We start from the raw sequence: 18,218 nt of genomic DNA on the forward strand, positions 1-18,218 counted from the left end.
AGCCGGGATGAAGTAGAAGATCGATCTTAGAACTCCCCCCACCTTCCCACTGCCTCCCCGCCTTCCTCTTTATCATCAATGTACATTGTATATTCATTCGTGTAATTGTTTACCACTTGTGGACTGTAAGCTCCGGGAGGGCAGGAATTGTACCCGTTGTGTTCCCTGCTACACACCCAGTGTCTAGAACTCCCGGCACACAATAGGTCCTCAGTGCGTATTTCTTGAACGCATGAACGAAAAGAGATTGAAAAAATGGAGAAGATGTGATTGAGAAATGAATGAGTGGCAGGAGTTGGAAAGATTTTAGAGGGCTTTTCGTCTGTCTCCTTCTCTTACAGTGGTGGAAACTGAGTCTCAAAGAGGGTAACTAATGAGGGTAAGAAAGGGGGTGACTGAGCACGTAACGTAAGCAGAGCCTTAAGTTCTCTGACGTCATCTGCTTGGAGATGTACAATCAGGAGCCTGTACGTCGCCTCTCTTTTCTGACCGCCACTGAAATGTAGTTGTAAAATGTCCATCTTTAGGGGCGCCTGGGTGGCTCAGTCGGTTGAGTGTCTGACTCTTGGTTTCAGCTCGGGTTGTGGTTAAGGTGAAAGTTGAAAGATGAATGGGATCTCACCTGGAATGGGAAGGAAGAAAGGACATTTTGGAAGGACCAGCATGGGCTGAGGAAGTACGTATGCAGCGGAGGAGGGAAAGAAATAGACCATCAGTCCATGTGGCTAGAGCACATCTGAGATGAGACGAGAGGAGTGGAAAGACATGATATCGTGATGAAAAACAAAATGCATTCTTCTTGTACTTCGATCCTTGTGAGAACCCACGCATTTGTGTTGAGCGGAATAAGTAGGAAGACATTAATCCGTCACATTTGATAACGTCAGCAGTTTTGTACCGCTGATGTGCCAGAAATACACCCTCGTCAGAGTTCTTCTCAAAATCGAATGGCAGTCACAAAACGGTAAAGCTGCCTCATTGACTCTGGTTTCTTTTTCGGCAGTGCTCTGTATAGGGGCCACTCTGGGTCTGAACCTCTTGCGTAGCACCTGCTGTGTAGACAGGGAGGGCTCAGCTGGCAGCTTCTTCGTCCTTCAGCGCCGTGACTCTCAGTCCTCTTAGATGCAAGATCTTCTTTTGGCAATGAGTGTTTTGTAGCACCCCTTCGCCGTACTGAAATAATATTCGTGGTTTATATAACGAGCTTACACAAATCGCTGCAAGCAATACTTCTGCTGTAACAAAGCAGAAATAAAAGGAAAATGGTTTAAAATAAAATAGTTGTATCAGTACACAAACATTGAGCATAAGGAAGTATTTACATGTGGCATGATTTTCAAAATGCCAGTAGGGTCTCAGTAAAGATCCGAACCACGTACACAGTACACAGTAGCTGCATTCCTAAAAATTCGGTGTATTTTAAGATCATGCAAAGAAAGTGCTCCGTGTTTGTATGTAACAGTGAGGTTCCGGGCTCAGCCAATTATAAAATAGCTTCTCACCTGAAAGAATGTCTGTTATGACGTTAGAATGTTGTACAAGAGTGTCTTGAGTGTTGCAGGACACCTTAGCACCTCTGGCTCCTGCCCATGAAATGTCCCCACAAAATTTGGAAATGTCCCTGTGGCTGGTAGCAGCCCTGCTAAGAACCGTAGCTGTGACTATTCTGTGGCCCATTGGGTTGCTGATATCCCTGCATCAGTGGACACGTTGACCCCCCCCCCTCCCAGCTTATGCTGTAACCTTTGTGTGAACAGGGCATTGTCTGCCTTGTTCCTGTTCTATCCCTAGGCCTTGGCCCAAGATATGTCCTTAGAAAACACTGTTGAAGGAAAGGATGGGTGGATGCATTGATGGATGGACAGACGGATGGATGAAAAGAGGTTTTTCTCTTTGTTCTGTTTTGTGGAACAATCCTTTCACTTTTTCCTTCTTCTCTGTTATGACTTGGGAAAGCTTTTAAAAATGATCCATGAGATAAGAAGTAGTAGAAGTCTTTTCTACGCCACCTCTTGAATAACAGGTGCTTTGATCAAAATGTCTATTTTTATCTGAGTGCTATTCTGGGCTGTCACCTGTCTAAGCTTTTATTTTGTTAAATTCGGGAATGTAGATCATTTCGAGAATGTAAATCTACTTTTGGCTTTTCTCCTTTCTTTCTAGTGTGGGAGGAGTTGGCCTGCTATGAAGAAAACACACGGGATTTTCTTTTCCCTGAACCCAAGCTGACACCTTCGCTCCCTGGGATGTGCAGGGAGGTGCTCATGAAGACGATTGCAGGTTTTCCAGTAAGTGGTTCGTGCCCAGCTGGACTTCTTGAGGCCCGGGCATTTTACCTCTGATAGGGCTTGTTCTTGGGCTGCTCACTTCATGTGGGTTAGTACCCCTGTTGCTCTGGTAAGCAGCCCCGTTTAAATGCCCCATTCAAAATAGCAAATTATACTGATTCCCACTGCTGACCTGAGAGGTGGGGGGAAGGGTCTTAACCTAATCAGGCCAAATCTTTGCCTTATTCACACTGCCACATACTTATAAGGATGCTTTTCCACCTCCTCTTAATGCAGACTAACTGGAAGATTTGATACCTGTTTATTTAATCGTAGCTATTGTTTTAGTAGCAATAATGAAAGCAAATAGAGTCGTGATAGCAATAAAGTTGCCTCTCATTTCTTTTGAGGTTTCAGATTTTCCTCTGGTGTGTGATTTTCCTCGTGATAGCTCTCATGTCAGCCAAGGCAGAAGTCACAGTCTCCACTTAAAGGAAGGGAAAGGGACAGAGGTTCACAGTGACACTACCAAAGGACCTTGAAATACACAGCGGTTATTCAGATAACAATCTGTTTTGGGGGCATTACCTGAACCCAAATTCAGAATATTTGTTTTGATGGTATCTGTGATGGTTTCTAACTCCAAGGCAGCTCTGACAATTTTCTCAACCTTTATGTTACTTGGGGGGCTTCTGTTACAAGGGCCATAGCTTTATGAATTTAAAAAGCCTATTTAATCCTCACCCTTTCTCTTACTCCCCCATGAGTCGCTATTGTTGTAATTCCATAAAATGTTATCGCCTCCCGTTTTGTTGAGAGTACCGTGCAGAATATATAACGTGCAGAACCCTTGTTTCTGTGATGTTTATGACGACAGAACTTCTAGTTCTCGTATTTCAAGCAGCAGACATTCATCCAAAGTTGTCCTCATCAGAATTGCTAACGACCGTAACTTTAAACCCTCCCTAATCTTGGACGGTTTGGTGAGGATCACTGATACCCCTCAGAGATACTCTTCATCTATCACTTACATCCGTGGTACTCGTGAGAACGCTCGCCTTTATTATTTTCAGTTATTGGTCTATTGCTCTTCAGAAGCTAAAAGGATAAAAACTGGTGAGAATTGCGTGGCGAATACTCTTTACATTAACTTTGGTTTGCCTGAGTTTTCTGTTAAGTCAAAGCCATCCGTAAACACTGGGCTGGTATCCAGCTGGATATCAAGACGTGGACAAACACATGTTCTTGACTTCCCCCAAATGTCGTCTCTGTTTAACTTCATGAGCATAAGTGGGAAGAAGAACGTATAGGAGGTTGTGTTTACAGTCACTCATAAACGCAGGTAATCATCAGCAAAAGGGCTTTAACACTGCAGGCAAGGATCCTCACGCATTAGAGGTAAAGTATCAATGAAGTTAATGAAACTGTGTTGTAAACAATTTGTAAAAAGATAGAGGAGCTCAATTTCTCTAGAATGTTCTAGAAAGCAAAACAAAACCAGTCGCCACAGTTTTAATGATGACTGACATTTGTGTGCTCTCCAGATGCCAGGTCCTGTGCTGAGTTTGATACATGACTTATCTTGTTCAGTCCTCCTTAGCCCTGCAAGGTGGCTGCTATCCTTTTCCTGTTTTATGGTGGGGAAGCTAGCACAGGGAGTTCAAGAAGTGTGCTTGAAGCCACAGGGCTGGTGAGCGATGAAGCAGGGTTCTCATGCTGGCCTGTTGGACTTTAAAGTTTTCACTCTTGGTCACTGCGAGAGGCGGAGTGTCTCATGTTTATTTCAGCCCAGTGTCTACTTTCTCTTCATTAATATCATAGAACGTGAGTGTGGATTATGTGTGCCAGTCAGGCAAATCATTACTTCATTTATTTTCTCTTAAGTTATTAATTCATTTATTTCCTCCACAAAAATGTGACTTTTCTTTGTATTTCCATGTTTCACTTTATTTCACTTGACACCCTGATAGTTTTTTCTCCCTCTTCTCCTTGTCAAGGTCAAGAATTTTTTTGTTTTGTTCTGTTTGGGCTTTTTGCTAAATTTTAATTTTTTTTTAAACTGAGCTTTATGTCCATCGTGGGGCTTGAACTCACAACCCCAAAGATCAAGAGTTGTGTGTTCTACCGACAGAGCCAGCCAGGCGCCCCAAGAACTTTTTTTAATATAGTTTGTTTTCTTGTTGGGTGAAGACTGACTTTGTAAAGTAAGCAGAAAGGATATTATTATTTCTTAATTATTAACTCTTAGTTAATAATTTCATTTTTCCTTTAGTGCTATGATTGTAGAAAAAAATGTACTGTTAAATTCCTTTGTTGACCTGGCCATCATCACCCTCATCCCGTTGCTAAGGAAACTGGACAAGAGAGAGCCTGTAAATTTCAGCTCTAAACTGTTTTGCTGAAATCAGTATTGCTGTGAAAAAGGAAGTACGTCCCTCCCTATTGTCTGTAAGTCATTGTCATTAGTCAAGGTTACACAAGGCGAGCAAGAATGTGTTGCAGGGTGTGGATTTTGCAGGTGGGGCACGCTCTCTTCCTCTTCCTGTCCAGGCGAAGTGGAGTGGGGGTTTGAAGGCCGGCTAAGCAGCCACATATGCAGAAGTTAAGTGTGGACCCCGATGGTCTGGGTTCAGTCCCAGTTTTGTCGCTCAGTGACTGTGACTTTGGGTAAATTCCTTAGTCTCTGTGTACCTTAGCTTCCTCAGCTGTTAAATGGACTGATAACAGTACTTCCCCCACCGGGTTAAATGCGGGTTAAATCTACGTGTAGTGTTTAGCATGCTATCTGGTACATAGTCCAGTACATGATGTGAGCAGTTACGGTTTGTCCTACTGTCATTCAGGGGTCACGCAGCCTCCCCGAGAGGCAATGACACAGCGGCACAAGTCTGTGCCTCAAGTGGTGACTTATTCAGGCTCAGACAGCTGGGCCTCGGGGGACCTGGGATTCGGTACCCACAGGAGGTCTCGTGATTCCACCAGTAGCGCTGTGGACCTTGGAACTTCCCCCACCCTCCTCTTGGTATGGGGATTCTCCTAACTGGAGGTGAGGCTGCGCTGGCCACGGCCTTGTACACTGTTTGACCAGTGCCCCCCTGCATCATCTGGCTCTGCAGCAACGGGCCCATGTGTTTGCAAGCCCAGAAATCTTGAGTCACTAGTCCAGGCCGACCACTTGTATGGGCATACCGCATTCTAGATGCAAAAAAAAAAAAGGAAAAAAGAAAAAGAGAAGGAGCTGAGGATCTAGCCTGTGCCTGTAAGGACTTGTTCTGCAGACCCGACGAATGCACAGGAATGAACATGCAGAGGAAGGAATAAATAGGCAGGAAACAAGTGAACTCCTGGCTCTCCCGATCTCCAGCTGTATGACACCACCCCTCCAAGCCTGCTCCCTCCCACATAAAATGGGAATCTAACTGTGTGCTACCCAGGTTGTGTGAGGATTAAATGCGATCATACACGTGAAAGCCCCTTCCAAGACCTGGCACATGTAGAATATGTCAGTCTCCAGCCTGTAGGGCTTCAGCGGATGCAAGTCCTTCTTGGAAGTGCGGGTAATATGTTGTATGAATGAATATAAGCTGTGGGAGCCTGGAGGGGGAAGCTGCTGTGGAGGTGCCTGGAGGAGTTAGGGTGAGGGCAGGCTTTGAGAGCCAGCTGGGGTTCAGACAGGAAGAGAAGAAAGAGAAGGCACCCCCAGGACAAGGAGTACCTGGCCAGGTGGTGGAGTCGGCGGGGAGAGCAGAGCAGAGGGTCATGCCTGGGGTGTTGGGGGTGGGGATGGGAGCGTGCCTGCAGGTGACTTGATGAGGTCAGTTAGAGACACTGTAACTCAATCAGATCCAGGTCCTGTCCCTGTTTTGCCATTTATAAGCCACGTTGACCTTGGGAAAATTGCTATACATCTCAGGGTTTTTTTTAAGAAAGATAACTATTTTTTCAATGACCACACAGTAAAATTGATATACAGTTCTTTGAATTTTAACACACGTGTAAATGTGTGGAACCACTGCCATGATCAGGATACGGAACTCTTCCATCAGCCCCAGATCTCCCTCCTGTTATCCCTACATAGGCGCATCCCCCCTCCCCTGACCCCAGCCATTGGTCTGTTCATCAGGGGACTAGAAGTTTTATGTTTTTCGAAAAGTCATGTAAATGGAATCATAGGGTCTGCAACCTTTTGAGACTGGCTTCTTTCACTTAGAAAAATGGCTTTGAGAGTCATCCGTGTGATTGTGTGCGTCAGAAGTCTGTTCTTCGTTAGTACCGTGTGTCTGTGTGCGTGTGCACATTGCATGTGCGTATTATTCAATACGTACCCTTCCAAATAGGAGTACCAATCAATGAAACAAAACAGAATTTGGAAATAGACCTAATGAACATAAATATTTGGTATAATACAAAGTACATTTTCCAAAGCAAGTAGGTGGGGCAGGAGAACCTCTGTCTATCCCTCCTCCTAGATCATCTCACTCAATTCTGTGGTTCAGTGTTTTCAGTAGAGTAGCTAACTGCATGAACCAGAATGCCCCGGTTCAGAGACCAGCCCTGCCATCCCCAGTGGTCAGGTTACATAAACTCTCTGTGTCTTAGTTACTCATCTGCAAAGCAGAGATTCTATTAGGATCCACCTCATGGGGTTGTTGTGAGGACTGATGGTCAGTATACACAGAGCACTTAGGTCAAGGCCTGGCGCAGACTGCCTGTTACATGGTGTGAGCTCTTCCTATTATGTATGTGTGTTATTTTTCAGCTTTACTGATGTGTAATCAACAAATATTGTATACATTTACGGTGTACAACTTGATGTTTTGAATTATTATTTCACGTCAACAATGTGAAATAATTGTCACAATCGAGCTAATTAACTTAACCATCACTTATTATTATTTGTGTACCTTTTTCTTTTCTTTTTTTCTTTTCCCTTTCCTTTCCTTTTCTTTTCTTTCCTTCCTTCCATCCCTCCCTCTTCTTTCTTTCTTTCTTTCTTTCTTTCTTTCTTTCTTTCTTTCTTTCTTTCTTTCTTTTGTGAGGATACTGAAGATCTCTTCTTGTAGAAAATTTCAAATTTGCAGTATAGTATTATTAACTATGGTCACATTGCTGTACATCAGATAGACCTCCAGAACTTAGTCGTCTTGCATAATCAACTGAAACTTCGTGCCCTTGAGCATCATCTCCCCATGTCTCCCATCCTCCATCCCCTGGCAGGCAGCGTTCTACTCTCTGCTTCTGTGAGTTTGACTACTTTAGATCCCGTACACCGTATTTGTCTCTCTGTGTCTGGCTTATTTCATTTAGCATGATGTCCTCGAGATTCTTCTATGTTGTCATAAAAGGCAGCGTTTCCTTCTTTTTAAAGGCTGAATAGTATTCCACCATATATATATTTGTTATGTACATATTTTAGGTAATATGTGTGCATTAGGCCAAGCACACAAAAAAGTAATTAGGTTATTACATGCTTTCAAGTTAGATGGGGTGGGCCATGAATCTATTTCCAATAATTTTATTTGCTTTTATGCTGTTTTATTTTTAGGGCATTGCTCCCAAAATAGAGTTTTCTACAAGGACAGCCATCAGAGAACGTGTGTTTCTGCAAAGAAACAGATTTCCTGTAAGTATATCCAAGAAGCCAGTGATAGAACTGTCAGGAATTTTCTCCAAAGATTTAAAGAATTTTAGCCCAAACTCAGTTACCAAGTTTAGATGCAACTGGATGAATAGAAACCTGGAGATTTATCACTAGGTTTGAATTTCTAAATTCAAACTATTTGCTCAGCCTATCACATTAGAGTGAGTGTGTTTGATATCTATTCCTCATGGTATAGTCAGTGGGGCAGGGGATATAAAAGCTAAAACCACAAGTTTGACGTAAGTAGGCTGGTTAGCTTTCTTATTACTGTTTCGTGACTTTTACTCTTGATCTTAGAATAATCGTGTTCCTTCTTTCTTTTGCTGAGGCTGTAGCTCAGAGTTGTACGTGTGTACCTCTTTGGTAACCATGAAGGGCCTTGGGGCATCCTGGAGCACCCCCTCCATTTCGCCGTCATGTTCAGCCCTAATTTCCCCATCATGCTGATTGCTCTCAGTGTTTCTTTTTACCTTATTGTACATAATTTTTAACCATTTAAAATCCTTTCTAGAACAATATGGAAAATGAATGAAGGTAATTTGTAAAGCTTCTTCAAGTGTTTTGCTTGTCATCCCAAATCTTGTCTGGTGTTGTGGAAAATCCTTCACAGTGTAGGCTGTGGTTTAAGGGGACTGAATGCAAAGGGTCACTAGTCTGTGCAAAGCCATCAGTCCTCTGGGCATCATATCTATAACAGGAGGCCAGTGATTAATTTTAAGGAAGGCATTGGCGGCTTTTTATTTAAAAAAAATTTTTTTTTAATTATTTACTTTAGAGAGAGAAAGAGAGAGAGAGAGCATGAGCAGGAGGGGCAGAGGGAGAGGGAGAGAGAATCCCAAGCAGACTCCACACTGAGTGCAGAGCCCAGTGTGGGACTTGATCTCATGACCCTGAGATCACAACCTGAGCCGAAATCAAGAGTTGGATGCTAACCGACTATACACCTAGGTGCCCCTGCATTGGCTGCTTTTTTATTTTCCCCTATTTACCATTTTCTCCAGTCTGGCATGGGTGCACAGTGATTTTTCAGTTTGTCTCTCTTCCACTCCGCCATTTTAATCTTGTTTGGGCCTCCTAATATATGTCTTCCATTAAGTGTTAACTTTTTATTTGTTTTTTATTTTCTAATTTTTAAAAAAGATTTTATTTATTTATTTGCTAGAGAATGTGTGTGTGAGAGAGAGAGAATACGAGCAGGGGGAAAGGGTAGAAGGAGAAGCAGACTCCCCGCTGAGCAGGGAGCCCAAAGCAGGGCTGGATCCCAGGACCCTGAGATCATGACCTGAGCTGAAGCCAGATACTTAACCAACTGAGCCACCCAGGTGCCCCAAGTGTTAACTTTTTAAAGTAATAGCTCTTATTGTTTTTTCTTATAACAAAAGTATTTAGTTTAAAAAACTAGAAAATACAGATAAGCAAACAGGACAAAATAAAAAAAATTGCCTGTCGTTCTTATTGTGTAGAGATGAGCATGACTCATTTTTTTGAGTATATTCTTCTGTACACACACACACACACACACACATTATTTTCATGTTAAAAGATTGGGATCATGCAATACTGCATATGATTTTGTATCCTTTTCCTTTCTCACTTAATATGCCATGAACATGTTTTTCACATCCTTTTTTTTTTTTTTAAATTTATGTATTTATTTTAAAGAGAGAGAGAAAGAGCACAAGCAGCAGGAGGGGCAGTAGGAGATGGAGAGAGAGAATCTCAAGCAGACTCCACAGTGCACAGAGCCTGATGCAGGGCTCAGTCTCACAACCCTGAGATTGTGACCTGAGTGGAAACCAAGAGTCAGGCGCTTAACCAACTGAGCCACCCAGGCGCCCTGTTTCTCACATCCTTAGGTATTCTTAGGCCAGGCAGTTTTTCACGGCTTCATAGCTGGCCGTTGTATGGACGTACCATGATTTGGCCAATGGTTTTCCTGTTGTTGGGCACTTTACCGATACAGTAGTCAGAGGAAACAAACCACACCTGTTCTTTTAGTAAAAAGATTTAATTAATTAATTAATTATTTTTAAAAAGGCCAAACAGAGGTTGAAGGACTGGAGGGGACACTGAGGTGACAGATATAGTAACTTGAGGAAGCAGCTTCCATCCCTAGGCCTGGGGGAACAAGGGTCATCAAGGACATAGGAGCCTGAGGAAGAGACCCCACACAGGTGGGACCAGACCTGTGGGGAGGGGCTGCTTGCCTGGGTGCTTCCTCAGGGGTTCAGAGGTGGGGCTCTGATGAGTGGGACTCAGACCTCTGTGACGGACAGTGCTCACTGCTGGTGCATGTGGAGCTTAGAGGGAGGGTCCTGTGGGGTGAGTGGGGGACTCTGGCCGGCTCATGTTGGTAGATCTGAGTGAGGCACAGTGAGGCTCGGTCTGGGGTTCTTGGGGGGAAAACTATACACTGGCACCGTGTGCCTCGCTCAAGGTGAAGCCCAGTTGCTGGGGTGACGCTGAGGGAAATAGAACGCAGAACCAGGAGTGGGAGTCCTGGCTTCCCCCTCCCGGCTTGCAGCCTCCCTCTAGCGCCTCCTAGTGGTGGAGCCTCTACAGAACAGCTGGAAGAGCCGAAGGGTTTGCCCCAGTGCCCTAAAGCTGAGCATTAGAGCAAGGTGGGTTTGAAGTGGAAAGGAAATTGCTTACTCACCAGTATAGCTGATTTCTCTCTCTTTTTTTTTTTAAGATTTTATTTATTAATTTGACAGAGAGAGACAGCCAGCGAGAGAGGGAACACAAGCAGGGGAGTGGGAGAGGAAGAAGCAGGCTTCCAGCGGAGGAGCCTGATATGGGGCTTGATCCCATAACGCCGGGATCACGCCCTGAGCCAAAGGCAGACGCCTAACGACTGCGCCACCCAGGCGCCCCTGATTTCTCATTTTTTGAATGGTTTTAAGAATGTCTGTAGCTGGGGTGCCTGGGTGGCTCAGTTGGTTAAGTGTCTGCCTTCAGCTCAGGACATGATCTCAGGGTCCTGGGATTGAGTCCCGCATGGGGCTCTCTGCTGAGCAAAGAAGCCTGCGTCTCCCTCTCCCTTTGCTCCTACTCGTGTTCTCTCTCTCTCAAATAAAATAAAATCTTTTTTAAAAATGAAAAAGAATGTAGCTATACACATATGTAATTATTTCCTTTAATGAATTCCTTGACGTGAAATTGCTGGACCCGAGCGTGTGCCAGATTCATCCCCCCCCCCCCCCATCAGTCATCTATCTGTGATGAGGGAGGGGTGTCTGATACCTTCCAACTTTGTCCTAATGCAAAAAATTTTCACTGTTTCTGGTTGAAATATATTACGCCTGCGAGTTATAAATACTAGTGATGTTAAGCTGAGCTGAAGAAAAACTAAGGAGAGAATACCCTTTCTTAAATTCAAGTGTGGCCAGTCTGAGATGCTCAGTCTTCTTCCTTAGTTAAACAAAGTTCAATTCAATACAGTTGTATTGTGATTCAATTTTTCTTCTTTTTTCTCCATTTTCCATTTTTAAAATCAGTGTTTTTTTGTTTTGGTTTCAGGAAGAAAGATATAATAAGTCAATAAGGCCTTTATCGGCAACAGATGGACCCAAACTCCCCTTAAATAATATGAAGACGAAGCCAAAGGAGAGTAATCTCAACAGACTGCCCCAAAGCATGCAATCTCGCGCGCCCTCCCCTGTTTCTCCCCGGCGCTGCCTTCACGACCAGCCAGCTCAACTGAACCTTGGAAATAACATCAGGATCTCTGGGGAAAACAAACCTCCATTTGTAGTTAGACACGTGAGCCTAAAATTATTTTTCAGAGTCTGGAAGGGTAAAGGTGCGAATGAGGATAAGATACAGGAAGGTTGGGCCATAAAAGCAAATGGGTGATACTAAGTAAAGAGGGAATTCATTTTTTAAAAAGATTTTATTTATTTATTTATTTGACAGAGAGAGAGAGAGCGCACAAGCAGGGGGAGCAGCAGGCAGAGGGAGAGGGGGAAGCAGGCTTTCCACTGAGCAGGGAGCCCGATGCGGGAGTCAATCCCAGGACCCTGAGATCATGACTTGAGCCAAAGGCAGACGCTTAACTGACTGAGCAACCCAGGTGCCCCGAAAGAGGGAATTCAAATTGAAAAATAACTATAATTAGATGAAGTTTGCCACCTTTGTCAGGAAAGTCATACAAAGATGTCTCGTGCAGAAGACTTGCTCAGTAAATGTCAGTCATCCCTATTTTTAATTTTTGAAAATTATTAATAGAGTGTGATGCCTGCCTATGACAACCTGCCAATTTTTATCCAGAAGGATCAGCGAACTGACAGGGGTAGAAGACACGCATAACAAAGGCTGCCATGTGCTCTGTAGCAATAAAAAACGAAAGCTTCATCAGTTTTACAGAAAACTGCTTGAGTTTTTCAAATGAGGTTGTTGTTCACTGGCAGGACAAATATGTCTGCAGGAAGAAGCAATGGTATGCCTACTCAAAGCCCTTCATTAAAGCTATCTTAGATTTAGCCCTCAGGGAGTAGCAGGTAAATGTAATCACACCAGCCTCCTTACATTGTTTTGCCTGTGAAAGTAATGGAAAATAGAGAAAATTTGTTTAAAAAAGTACCTGTTAGCTCACCAGCATGATAAAAATAAACATTTTGTTTAATTTAGTGCATTTCCGTTCACTTTTTACAATTTCATAAGGTTTTTCTCCCACAAAGTTGTAACTATCCTGGATATACAGACTAGTTTCTCAATAGATATGTGGTTAATATTACATTAAAAACATTTCCTATATCATGTTCTGGTTAATGACTTATTCTCCAAGAGTGCTTATAATTCCAGTGGTTAAATATGGATATTATTGTCAAGTTGATAACTTGGCTTAAAGTCACTGGTGGTGATGTTAGTGCATTAGACATAAGATATGAAGCATGGGCAGCCCCGAAGTGAGGGTGCTGTTGACTGGGACGACGGTACGCAGAGCTGGTTTGTAGGTTCAACAGATGTTATTTGGCTAAAAACTGTAGAAAAGCTGTTTTCCTCGTGGTGACCTGGGTAAAAACGGCAAAAGTCTAGCAATCGGTCTTTAAACACGGCTTTATAAAAATATTATTGAATTGAATTTATTGGACAGTCTGCTTCATTCCATTTGAAAGAGATTTTTGTGAAATACGCTGTAGTCGAGCAAGGCCTTTTGGGCTAAATAATCTTACAATCTTGGTAGATTTCAAAGGGAATAAAACTGGCTTGATATTTATTTTATTTAACAAATTATTGTACAGCCTCTACTGTGTACCATTCTCTTCTCTAAATGGTCTATACTTATTAACTCTTATTTAGCCAGATTTCCTGATAGTATGTGATGTTTCTTTAAATAGAAGCATGAAAATTTAGAGGGTCTAATGTCGTGAAGACTGTAAATTCTAATCAATATATTTCTGGAAGTAGAATGAAGAGTAATATTATAACTTGCCTTCTTGAAATTAAAAAAAAAAAGAGAAATAAACAAGATTAAAAAAAATCCAGCAACTCTTTGTCCTAAATATTCTGGAGGAGTTCCTATTTCAAGTGGTTGGACCTGCTTACAGATTGTGTTGTCCAAATTCAGGAAAATAAGGTCATCTTCATTAAAATAGTACAGTTACACTATTCTTTTTTTTCAAGGTTCCAGACACTCAGATTGGAAGGGAGCGTGAATGGCTGAAACGTCAGCTGGTGATAATCCCTTGTCTTCAGGGAGGACCCCACCTAGGCCAATACTGCTCACTGTCTAGGAACATGAAAACTCTGTCCTGTTTTGAAGTATTTTGAAATAAACTTCACTTGCTCTTTTCTGGGCTCGACCCTGAACCTGTGGTTGGAATATAATTTATGTCCAACTTTATGCTGACCTTTCGCCAATACCTTCGTGTTTAAGCCTCAGTGAAATAGGGACAAACAGCGTCCCTTGTTGGGATAACATTTAATGTGCGTGGAGACTGCGATTTAATTCGTTCCCAGCCTCTTGTTGCCTGCATGGCCCACAGTTGAGGGGGAGAAAGGCATTACAGGTAATGAGGAGAAGGTAACACAAGCAACGGTGGGTTCAAATCTTGTTTCTTCCCTTTCTTTCAGGTGGACAGCGCAAAGCCTTTTGGTGAGAATGTTTCAGAGTATCAATCCCGGAAGTCGAGAAGAAAACTCAAGTTTTCAAACTTGCCTTTTCCAGGGAGAAGAGGTACTCGAGTTTCTCGTTACCCCCGTACATCCCCAGTGGGAATGAACGCATCCTCCTTCTAAATCTTCTTTCATTCTGGGGCATCCCGAGTTTCTCTGGAAACTCGAGCCTAATTCTCAGGTAGCAGCTAGCTGTGGAGTTTGCAGGGGGGGAGCTCCCCCAGAGCAGAGCCAGATGAGGAGCTGTCCCTTTCCCAGTTCCCCTTGCTGTTGACAGAGCGTGCTCTGAGTAATGCCCTCACCCATGTGCTCTGCTGCAGGGGCTCCCTGGCTGGGCCGGACACGCAGGGGGCGGCTTGTGCTGGTGTGAACGCCCTCGGAGTCACCACTGAGAGCTCCCAGATGAGGCTTGCCGTTTCTCTAGATGGGAAGGAGTGGGAGCTTGGTGGAGATCAGGAGGGTAACACTTGCTTTACAAGATTCCAGGTCGGAGGAGGGGAGCCAACGCTACTGAAGCGAGGTTCAGTTAGGTTAAGGCAGGGAATCCCAACCGTGGAGGCTTCAGGACCCTTTTGCATTCGTAAATATTATTGAGGACCCCAGAGCACTTTTGTTTATGTGGATGAGATCTATTAATATTTAGCATGTTAGAGATGGAAGGTGAGAAATTTGTAAAATACAGGAATACACGAGCACACTTTCCATTAGCCATGCCGAGTGGTGATGTCATGACACATCATGTAGCTTTTGGAAAATTCCATTGTACGGTCATGAGAGAATGAGAAAAAGAGAACTCATGTCTTAGTGTTATTAGAACAGTCTTGACCTTGCAGATCTCCTGAAAGTTCTTGGTGACCCCTGGGGAGTTCCCTGGACCCACCATATGTTGAGAGTTACTAATGCCTCCCTTGGTGGCATTGTCTTTATGAATGAACTGCCTGCCCCATGTCAGCTCTGAAGGTCATGGCAGTGAAGTTCATCCATGCCTGAACTTGATCAGAATTCTTAGGCTAGAAATGCTGGCCTGTTTTCTTGACTCCTGGTGGAACTGGACCTAGGCCGTCCCTGACAACACGTTCCCTATTTTAGGCTTAAAGGCTTGTACTTTTAAGGGGCTGCACGGTCTCTTTTGGTAACTTAAGCCAGTGCTCTTGGATCATGGTGACTGTTAGCAGCCAACCAAGGACAGAGTGCAGGGTTTGAAGCAGAAAGTGCTTTATCACCTCTGACATTTAATTTAAGTCTTTTGGATTGAAAGTCACCCACGTAGCCTGTAAAAGCAGCACTGCCTTCCCTGTTACTGTGAAATCAAGCAACAGCAAATGTCCTTTCCCGGGGACGACACGTTGGGCTTAATGCTGGCTCTGTTACGACGGGGCTCTCATACATCACATTGGTCTCGGCCTCTTTGTCTTTTCTTAATCCTGGCAGGTGGAGAAGTGAGGCTCCAGAGAGGTTACAGAGTGTGCACAGGTCACACTCCCAGTTTTTGGCATACCTACATTTAGAGAAGACGTTTAGACCTCTGGTTTCTCAGATCCCTGGAGTCTCTGTAGCTTCCAAGCCAGACCTTTGCTTAGGTCACCTGTCAGCTCATTCATCCAGGCCTAAGGTAGAATAAAGCAGTGCTTCTCAAACTTGAATGTGCATTTGAATCACCTGGGGAATCTTGTTCAACGGTAGATTCGGCAGGGCAGGGCCGGGATGGGGCCTGGGAGCCTTCTTTCCTTGCAGGCTTCCAGGTGATGACGTGGCTGGTCCGTGGACTGCACTTTGAGAAGCAAGGGAACGAGGGCTAGCCCCTTGTGAAAGGGAGTGCTCCAAACAGTGGCAAGGGGGTTTCTAGGCAACAGGCAGATTTGTGGCTATAGTTGAAAAGGGCCTTAGCATTGCCAGCCCCCTGCTCAGCTGGGAGTTGGGGAGAAGACAGCTTCTGGGACAAGACAGACAGACACACATGTGCATGCCCAGAGGATGTGTTGATTGCCAGGCTTGAAAAAGCCCTTTTTGTATCCTCCTTCTTAGGCCAGTGGCCTGGGGGAATCGGCGATCCACGAAAAGCCTCTTGTCACTGCCTAAGCCCCAAGCACAGAGGGGGAAGGCACGGTGGCCTTGGCATAGCCTTGCAAATACTCATTCCAAAAGCATTTTTTTTTTCTGAATTTGGAAAAATCCAGTTGAGTCTTAATTTTGCCTGTGTGTATTTATCGCTTCACTTCCTAGTCATTCTTAGATCTCCTTATGATTGTTTAGGGTAATCACCATGATTTGCACTTTTCCTGCATTATGTTTTCCCCAACTCTTGTCTATTCATTGTCTGCACTTAACATTTGTGTCTGTCTACCTTGGACAAGTGTGCTTGAGACGTCCTGCATAAATAGGATTCCACGGAAAGCAAACATAAAGGGAATGGCAGAAGAGGCCGAGGAGATGCATTTTATTTATATGAGAGCCACACGGCTTTCTTTTAGGCTCTGGGCACCTGGGCCAAGTATGGGTGTTGTTTTCCAGGCTGTGTGAGGATTGCTGAATTGATGGCTTCACTTTAGACTCTGCTTTGCCCTTCGCATGTCCCTGTGTGCTGTCATTAATAACATAACTTGACGGGGCCTCAAGAGGACAGAAGCACTCATAGATAGGATCGCTGTGACTCAAGGGACTTGTAAAAGTTGACAGTGTAACTTACAAGGGAACTTTGAAATTCTTTAATAATTCATCCCTGCCTACTATTTCTGTGTTCTGTGGAACAAATGTAACAGTGGTTTTAGGGGTAATGGGTAGTAATGAGTCACTGAAACACCTCTTCCTCTTTCTTCTAGCTTCTTCTCTTGACAGCCTTGCCGCTAACGTAAAGGTAATTGTAGAAGTAGCGTTTGTAAAATGATTTATTTCCAGCTTCTAATGTCGGTTATTGTGCATTTCCAACGAGTGGTGGAGAGTCTATTTCTCACAAGTGCTGCTTATGGAAATGCAATTGCTGTAGTCTCACCAGAGTTGAGAGGTGCCCGGGCTCCACTGTATGCTTTCACTAGTTGGTTTGTTCCCCTCACGTAAGCTCTTTTCATCTGTAGAATCAATTACCCATGTATGTGGCCCCAACACCTGCTTTATGAGTAGGTATTCGTATTGCTTTTTTTCTAATCGAATACTTCCCTAATACATAGAGGTGGTAAATCACTTGTCCTTGAAGTTTGATTGGTTTGTCAAGGTGAAGGCTCAAACTTCTCTGTTACAATGTGAAAATAGATGTAGGCAAAGAAATGGAGTAACACGGTGTTTTTATGCCGTGGCATTTAAATAGTTTATTTAAAAAAATTATATCTTTACCAAACCCGATAATCCCTTATGCTCACAAATCAAAGCTCAGAGCATGAGTTTATTTTGGCTTGTTAATATATGCCAAATGTGCAGAATTTTGGTTATCTTTCCTTGACCTTGAGCTTCTGAGCATTTTGTCTCTCGCACTGCCTGTTCCGGCCCCTCTTTTTATTGCGGGAGCTCCCCGGGGGGCAGGCCTTCTGTCATCTTGGCCCCTTCCTCATCCCGCCCACCCCCAGCTCTAAACTCAGCAAACGAACACAAAATGCCAACTAAAGACTAATGCACATTGTCATGTAGGTTATCAAAGAGCCAGATGAACGGATTGTTTTAAGGAAAGAATCGTCATCACCTTTAGAGTCAAGTAAGTTTGGAAAACCCTCGCCCAGTTACAGTAACCAAGGGGATGCCGATTTCCACGGGGAAGCTTCGTTTGCCGCCTCCCAGCTTTCCAGATCCCCCAGCCCTCTTCTGGATCAGCCTGTTCTCTGCGAAAGGTCAGCGGCAAGCCCCCGTTTATTTGCTTATAGAGTGTGTCGTGGTCTAGCACGAGTAAAGCCTGGTCACTTCATCACTTTGCTTCCTTAGGAATATTCAGCTGGTGATGTGAAAAATCACTATTCCTTTTTAAAGGAGAGAGGAGTTGAGCCTTTTCTCTTGCCTGTGGAAAGCATATCTCAGAATGTTTGTTGAAAATGGGAGAAACAGCTAACTTGGCATAGATGCTATTTATCCATTTTCATCTTTCATAAAAAACAAGAGGAGTGAAAAAAAAATCACTCATCGTCCTGCCACCCAAAGACAAAGATTATTAACATATAGGTGTATTTCCTCTTTCTCTAGACATGTTTTCTTGGTTTATTTATGTGATTGTC

The 18,218-nt window shown here is 43.7% G+C and overlaps 1 protein-coding gene across 5 annotated transcripts in view; it reads left to right on the forward strand.

The window, feature by feature from the left end:
- SPATA6L (spermatogenesis associated 6 like) overlaps positions 1–18,218 on the forward strand; it is a 55,806-nt gene that overhangs the window by 25,845 nt on the left and 11,743 nt on the right. For 4 of the 5 annotated variants that reach the window (XM_044391225.3, XM_026519259.3, XM_057305583.1 and 1 more), the window contains 6 exons: positions 2,164–2,288; positions 7,813–7,890; positions 11,428–11,670; positions 13,984–14,086; positions 16,845–16,879; positions 17,644–17,840. In XM_044391225.3, coding sequence (XP_044247160.2) covers positions 2,164–2,288; positions 7,813–7,890; positions 11,428–11,670; positions 13,984–14,086; positions 16,845–16,879; positions 17,644–17,840 — 781 coding nt within the window. The remainder of the gene's footprint in view (positions 1–2,163; positions 2,289–7,812; positions 7,891–11,427; positions 11,671–13,983; positions 14,087–16,844; positions 16,880–17,643; positions 17,841–18,218) is intronic. The other variant, XM_057305584.1, reaches the window with a different exon arrangement.

This window comes from Ursus arctos, unplaced genomic scaffold (genome assembly GCF_023065955.2).
Source record: "Ursus arctos isolate Adak ecotype North America unplaced genomic scaffold, UrsArc2.0 scaffold_33, whole genome shotgun sequence".
Classification (NCBI taxonomy): Eukaryota; Metazoa; Chordata; class Mammalia; order Carnivora; family Ursidae; genus Ursus; species Ursus arctos.